The sequence below is a fragment of the Amphiura filiformis genome, chromosome 10 (genome assembly GCF_039555335.1).
Source record: "Amphiura filiformis chromosome 10, Afil_fr2py, whole genome shotgun sequence".
NCBI classification, from domain to species: Eukaryota; Metazoa; Echinodermata; class Ophiuroidea; order Amphilepidida; family Amphiuridae; genus Amphiura; species Amphiura filiformis.
This window is the reverse complement of record NC_092637.1, coordinates 10824225-10832399: the sequence shown is the minus strand read 5'-3', so window position 1 is coordinate 10832399 and position 8175 is coordinate 10824225. Positions and strand designations below refer to the sequence as shown.

Here is an 8175-nt window from a genome sequence, read left to right as displayed (position 1 = left end):
CAACACAAAAGCGCCGCAAATACCACAGATACTATGTGTACGGTGTAGTTAATTGTAATGACGCGGGCCCGGCAGATTTAAACCATAGCGAGATATGGGCGACCAATCACAAGGCAGATTCATAAAGATGCATTACATCATGCTCAATTTTAGTTAGGCCAGAAATTGGCCTAACTCTCCATAGAGTCCCGTGTTAAAAATCTTAACCACAAGGCAAAGTCAGTAGTCCACTTGGGAAGCTAACAAACAGCGGGAGTGCGGTGACTGAAAAGATCAGATACAGATGTGAAAATCTATCAGTTGCACACAAATGACAAATCAATATAAATCAGAGTTTTATGCTTAAATGTAATAGCCAGAGTATGCAAAATGGGCAAGTGGACTACGGAGAAGTCTACTAATAAGACAGATAGCAGCGTCATCATCCCTATATCTTCGTGTCAAAAATTGCCGTGATAGTGCGAATGCACTAGTTCTTCAACAGCTACGCATGGCGATCTAGTTCGCGATATGCCGAGCGTCTCAGGCTAAGCACATCGCTTGAACGATATGAGATACCACATCGTTTCCATTCATTAGCTGAAATAACACGTTTTTACGATCTGCGCATGATCAATACCCATTTTGACGTTGCCAAAACAAGAAAATTTGTTGTCAGGTTTTTTGTACAATTCAATACACTCAGTTACCTGAGTGTGATACCTCAAACTCTTCCTCTCATCATAAGGAACAACATCGTTAATTGTCACATTTCTGTAGGATGCAACGAAAAAGAAGAGAAGAATTCGACATACTGACATCATTTGTCATAAGTTAACATACTTGCGTATAAGTTCAATGACTACTTACAATAATATTAATTAATAAAATTAAACTATTTTTCATACCCATACAAAAAAAGGAACATTTTAATCGAAGTAATACGAACGTGTAAGTTGCACAACTTCAAATGCGATTATCACATAACGGCCATTTTTGCGATTCGGCACTCCCTCATCCACGCCAAAGGGATACACAATGTGTTAGGCAGTGTAAAAATCATTTACTGCAGTTTACAAAATGCAAAAAAAGGTTATAATATTACGTTATGTAGTGTAAAAAACAAAAAAAATTTAGTTTACAAAATCCAAACGGGTAGGATTTTTTGCGTAGGGTATTGTAAAAAACATTTACTGTCGTGTAAAAATATTTACGGTGGTTTAAACAAATGCAAAATTTATCATATCCAAATTTCTTTTTGGTCCATTTCTATTTTCTTTTGGTCAATTTCCATTTTCCTCAGTTCTAATTGAATTTCTAACTCTTTCAATTTAAATGCATACCACTTTTTCAATCAATATGGATTCATCAACGTATTCGTCAACCTTCTCATATCAAGCAAGGCATTTGTCATTACTTATTTTCTAGTAGCCTGTTTTATTTTCCAGTCAAATCATGTTCGCTAAATGCTAATAAATCAGGCTTCTTCAATGCATCAAAGTTATAGTTTGAAGAAACTTTTCTACATTGAATGCAATAATATAATGACTCAAAGCCAGTTATCACACGAATACACAGCAATAACACACTGTTTGATTAGGTTAACACAATTTGAATCTTTAATGAAAAGTAAACCCACATCAAAAAGAAACTCCGCTCGATATGGATATCCAACTAGAACCACACACCGCGAAATTGTGATATCCGCAGGGCTATAAAGAACCTCAAACCTCGAAATATGGATATCCAACAAGCTTATAAAACTACAGATTAGCTCCCGATAGAGGGCAGGACTTGACCGCCAACAACCGCCTTTCAATAGTTGGATATCCAACTAGACTGCCCCGCAGTGCTACAAAGAACCACAAACATTCAATTCGTGGCATTTGGATGCTTCCGTAGTATAAGTCTACATATACGCGCATTTACCCGTTCCAAGTCGAAGTAAATCGGACTGACTAGAGAGATTGCGAAATTTACGTGAAACGTGATACGGGAACGCCAACGGCAAACTACATTAGACAAAAATAGGTTAGTGTGCCCTCTAGAGGTGAAATCTATTGTGAATTGGTCAATCGTGGAATTACCGTAAGGCGATTACGTTGCGGTTGGTAGCAAAAAATGACGTTCCAAAATGACAAAAAGACGCATTATAAAATGCAGAAAAATTTTATGTTTGTCTTGTTATGAAGCGAATCAAAGTATCCTAATAGAGCAAGTAGAGTCCGACATGTAATAAAATCCATTTTGGGGTTACAATTTGACCTAGTATAGACCAGAAGAAGTGAATAAATTTCGATTTTTTTCGACGCGAATTCGAACGGGAAGATTACCTATTCATTTGTGTGTGGAAAATACCGTCCAAAAATCATCTTGCGAAGAGGCGTTTTAGGCAAGATCGAGTCGTGTTACGGCAAATTTGCCGTTGAATTTTGTTTTTGGACGGGGGACAGAAGTTCATGCAACGCCATTTTTCGCCTTGCTTTTTCATTGTTTTAAACATGTTAAACAGCTGTCAAAGTGTTTTGCTTATGGGATTGAGATTTGGCTATAGCCGGGGCCTATAGGGTAAGCACAGATTTGAGGTCAAAGGTCATTAAGGGTGTAATTCCAGTACATAGCAAAGAGCTTCAAAATGCTTCTTTTCCTGCAGATTACATGGTATACAGAGGTGCGACTGACACATAAGCATTGACATTAGCTGGTGTCTATATTGTAACAGATTTTGAGTTCAAGATCATGTAGGGGTCAAACCAGGGGTCAAACATAGTTTATTACTGAAAACAACTTTGAAATTCCCTTTTGCTGCATATTAAGTGCTGTGATCATCAGAACAATGGCATCATGTGCATAGGGTTATAATTGCAGTTGGCTTAAACATGGGGAGGGGTCTGTTTTGGGGGAAATTCTAAAAGTTTATCCAATTTGAATGAAATTAGTATTATGTGATGTTGATATGATTCAAAACACGATGGAGGTCATTTTAAGGTCATCAGAGGTCAAGTCAAGATCAAATTGTTTTTATTAGATTGTCATTAAACTTAGTGCCTATATTTTTTCACAAAAAGACAATTTTTACCAAAGCCATTTCAAGGTCATCAGAGGTCATTTCAAGGTCACGACTGGACTTCGCGGTCTTACAAGACCGCAACATATCTATCTCTATGTCTTTCTTTTCGATCAGTGTTCCGGGGGAATTCGTTGTGACAACGAGTCATAAACTCATAATCGATGCATGATGCACGAAGCAGTAAGCGAGCATGAAAAAGAGCAATGATGAACAGAAGAAAAAGATTCACCCGTTCACTCAATCATGAACAAATAGAACTGGAGCACGCAATATATCATGTCTAGAGTTGAAAATGATATAAGAATAATAATAGTAGTAAATCAATAATAAATATGAAGTATAAATAAATTAAATTAAAGTAATAAAAGTATTTAATGGAGGATATGTATAGATAGAAGAGAAATATAATTGAACAAAGTGCAAATAAATTAATTGATCCATGGATAAGTAGTGTAATAATCAGCATGGTAAAAAGAAGATGGTCTCACAAACAGAGAGTTTGCTCTGAAAAAAAATCAGTGATTGGATGGTACAGCTAGGCTGAGCTAGCAGGTGAAAAGGGCAGTTAGACCAAGCAAAAAGGGGTGCCATTTCCATTGTTCTTTACCCTACAGTGTGCGTACGCATCGTAGTTTGCTCAGGACACGTGCATTTTAAATCGCCTACCGCATTTCATATACAAGAAAGCCATTGAACAGTGTAGCGGCTCGTTCATGCATATCGATAGACGATGTCAAGTGGTCTATAAATAAAACCATGAATGAAATAAGATTGTATAACTATTTATCTATAAATAAAACCATGAATGAAATAAGATTGTATAACTATTTGCCGTCGTAGTGTGATGTCAAAATCGATCGATGCCAAGTTAACCAGTGTTAACTGGTTTACTCACGGAACCACGATCAAAACGAACACAACACAAAGCCAGTGGATTTAAATTGGCACTAATTCGTACAAACTGTATAAACTCTGTTTTTTACTGATCATACTCCCTTCGCCATCCGACACCAAACTCTTGTTTTGGTTATTTAGACAACTAATGACATACACCTGTTAAAAAATACTCGTTTAAAACATCGATGCTATGATCTAAACTGGACTGAATGCAGCCAATCGTATTTCATACCAATACAAATGTGGGTTCGATACACCCAAGGGTGAAATGGTGATTCATATCTCTTTATTGAGGTTGTGCATATAACGTATCATACCGTGAATATGACGGACTACTCAAATGCATTCAACAAAAGCATGATCCAATCTACCGCGACATTTAGTCTCACACACAAAGCAAATGCACTACGATCATATAGGTTGATGACAACATTTGATTGAATGGACTGGACTGCGCCATAATTACGGTGAAGGATACCGGTTAAAATCCTTTGTTTGGAGCCAATCGATAAAAGCATGCAGGGCATCTATAGATATATTTGTTTCAGCATAGCGCCACCATAAATTTATTGTAGTTAAGTTTCGAGGCGAACGGCATTATGAGGTCCGCCCGCACAATGCCGTAACAGGTAACCCGTATGGCGTTTCCAGTGAACGCCTCTTCGCAATCTCTCTACTCTCTGTGTCTCGCCGGCATTGTCAACATTGGGTACCGATATGTGTTGTTCATATTTACATTTTCTTAGTTGCCTTGATGTACATTGATCATATATACAGTTTTATTAAATTATTTATTGTCATAAATTAAGGATAGCATAAACATATATTTTTCGTTTTATGGAGTACTCCGTAAGCTGATGACGTTTTAATCTTGGAACTGCTTGACTACATTCATAAAAAGAAAGGAAATCTAACAACAAAAAGAAAAAAACGTTCACAAGGTAAAGAAAGCAGCAAGTTAAAAAAACCCACCTCGGCTCGCTTTTTGAAACTTGGTCCTAGTTTGAAAATCAACAGCAAATCGGTGTTTTAATTTTATTTCAACAAAATACAGCGTTTCCAACAATTTTATGAAGCAAAACATATAAAGAAAAAAAACTTATAAAGGTTATTAGCTTACAATGCAAGAACAAGATAATATTCCCGGTCAGTCCAGAAAGCTTACAAAATAATATCGCATCTGCACATTAAAGTTACATAACACTTCTTGAAATGTTTTAAGTCGATAATATAAGTTTAATTAAATCAATACCTTTTACAAATGGGACCAAGTTTCAAAAAGTGAGCCGCGGTGTTTTTTTAATGCTGCTTTCTTTACGTTGTCAACGTTTTTTTGGTAGATTTAGGGTATAGGGGTGAACATAACTGGCATGAAGGCTGTATGAAGGTTGCGTGAAGAAACATATAAAAAACGTATAAAAGACGTATAAAATTGCGTTGAATATAAATTTACATTGTTTATTGGTTTGTTATGTGGTTTTGTTTTTCAAATATGCACCCCATATAGAACCAGGCAGAGTGATAGCTTTCTCCTTTTTTGATCAAAGAAATAATGTCGCCATTTATCAGAGCCAAATGCAGAATCGATTAAATTTTAGAAGCCGTTTTAGGGGGATGATTTTGGCGAAATGTTTTGTTATATTATCGATATATTGATAGTGGAACTAGATCACTGCTAGGGGGGTCAGTGGGCTCAAATTGTAGGTGCTAGAGGTCACGAAAGGTCACGCCGTGGAAAAAAGTGAAAATGGTTTGATCTTGTTGAGGGATATATCAAATTACCCGTCTGATGACAAGGATTAAGAACAAGTATTTTTTACCCTTTTTGACCTTTCGTGACCTCTAGCAAGAAACTTACCCCACAATAATAGAGTCCACTATCCCCGTAGCAGTGACCTAGACGGTCTATACTAACACCTCATGGTAACAAATATTGGTAGACATGGGTGTTGAACTTGACACTTTTCAAAACCCCTTGCTCCTAGACTATGCGCATTAAAATTGAAAATTGATATAGCAAATGGAATAGCCCCAAATTTGTTGCCATGGTGACCCTTTCAATGAAAAAGACCCGTATTCAAAAGTTGCATCTAAACCCATTGAAAATGTTGTTTTCGCTGCTAGAGTGCCTGGTCGTCACTGGTTACTGCGGGTCATCTTTGACCAGCCATGTAGAGAAAGTTAGGGTACAGTGACTCGACTAGCTTTTTAGTGCAACTTTTGAAAATGTTTCAGAGAGTGACTATGGCTTTAAATTTTAAGCTATCCAGACACATGAGGTATTAAAATTTGCAGAATGAACCAAGGTATATTTTTGAAATTTCAGTTTGGAATTTGATGTATAAATTGCTAGCTGTATCTCGTAAACAAAGGGGGGTAATTACTTTTTGGTAGGCATTTACTAAGTACGCTTGACTTGAGTTCATTCTTTTCTGCATGGCTGTTTCTGTTATTATCTTACGCTCCTCTGGAATCAGGCCTTGAAAACCCCATGCTATAACTGAATATAGCTATAACTGAGCCACTGAATAATATACAGCAGCATGGATATTTGATCATTCGGGAAATAAATGAGCTTTTGTTTGGTTCTTAAATGATGTGACTGTGGCAGATTTACTTACTGCAAGTGTTATTAGGTGTTCATAATATTGCAGTATCATTTGTGAAGGCATGATCCCTTGTGCATCACACACGGTACAATTAATGTTATTAATAAACTTTGACGTTTTTAAAATGTTGCAGTGTTTGTTTTGTTTTTCATATAAAACGTTTTAAAACCAGACCAACACCAAAACGTGTTTATACATGTTTATAATACGTGTATAACGTTTAATTTTTTGTGTGTGTTTGCTGGGTTATATATACGACTTTCTAACCCCTACTGTTTGTTACCAGGTGTGCGATAGAGCATTGGGAAAGCCATAGGGACTGTTCAAAAACTCTACAAGATATGGACCGCCAAAGACATACAGAGAAACACTAAGATCGAGCTCTATAAAGTACTTACCCTCTCGATACTGCTGTATGGAGCGGAAACACGGACTCTAAAGAAAGAAGATGAAAACAGACTTTCAACATTTGAAATGATGTGCCTTCGTAAATTAATGGGAGTGTCACGTCTCGACAGGATCAGAAACACCACCATTCGCAAAACCCTTGACATGGAGTTTACCATCCTGGACAGAATATCAACAAAAAGACTCCGATACTTCGGCCATATCCAGAGAATGCCACCATCATGTTTTCCCAAATTAGCACTTGAGGCACATATTCATGGCAAACGCCCGAGCGGGAGACCACCAAAAAGATGGAGTGACTGCCTGAAAGCCGATTGTAGCAAAGTAAACATCAGCCCTTCGGTCGAAGCTAGCAGGCTAGCTCAAGACAGAAGGAAGTGGCAGGACATCATGAAGCAGATGGCACCACTCAACCCCAAGTTGGAGTGAACGCCATAGGTCAAGGTAGGTCAAGGTGCGATATAGTGATTGGTAAATTATTAATTTCACCCAATTTTGGTTACATTTTAACCAACTGTTGATTAATTGTTTAATCAACATAAGGGACCGTTCACAAATACTTGTAAAGGTGGGGCTGATGTAAAAAGGGCCCTTAAAATTGAATATTTATCCATCGGAAGGGTGCCTTTAAATAAACACCATAATTTTTCTCGTAGAATATGAGTTTACACTATTTTCTATGGGGTTAACGTACATTTTTTACGGCCAAGAGGGGAGGGTGGGCCTGAAAATAATTTTAGGTCCGAAAGGGGGCCCTGAAATTTTTGTTGTCTTTTGCATCAGCCCCCCCTTTAGAAGTGTTTGTGAACGGTCCCTAAGTATACATTAACTCAACTGTAAAGTGTTCTGAGACTTGTTCAACTGTAAAGTGTTCTGAGACTTGTGGATCAACATCTAATCGTTGTGCCTGTGTGTAGCACACTATAAATCATTACGCCTTTTTTAGTTCACCACCGACGTATACTTTTAACAATATATTTCTGAATTAAACATAGCTGCATCAAAGCATCCTTTCTGTCCATATCGTCACTCTTAACCACTGTTATTTTGGTCGGTCTTTGATACCCAAACAACGCCATATCCTTCTCAAACCGTTTCTCGAACTGCAAAACATCTGCCTCGGTTACTTGTTTATACGCCTTCTGAACCTTATCCCCACTTGTGCTATTAGTTGTATGACGTGGTTTAGCTTGCGCTATACTCGAAAGATTC

The 8175-nt window shown here is 37.4% G+C and overlaps 1 protein-coding gene across 1 annotated transcript; it reads left to right on the top strand.

Annotated features, from left to right (window-relative positions):
- The first annotated feature begins 7032 nt into the window (after positions 1 to 7032).
- On the top strand, positions 7033 to 7392 carry LOC140161649 (uncharacterized). Its single transcript, XM_072184949.1, has one exon. The coding sequence runs from the start codon at positions 7033 to 7035 to the stop codon at positions 7390 to 7392; it is 360 nt and encodes a 119-aa protein (XP_072041050.1).
- Positions 7393 to 8175: the final 783 nt, after the last annotated feature.

Excerpts from the sequence above, each read along its gene's own strand:
- LOC140161649 (XM_072184949.1), top strand. The coding sequence starts at position 7,033 with ATGTGCCTTCGTAAATTAATGGGAGTGTCACGTCTCGACAGGATCAGA.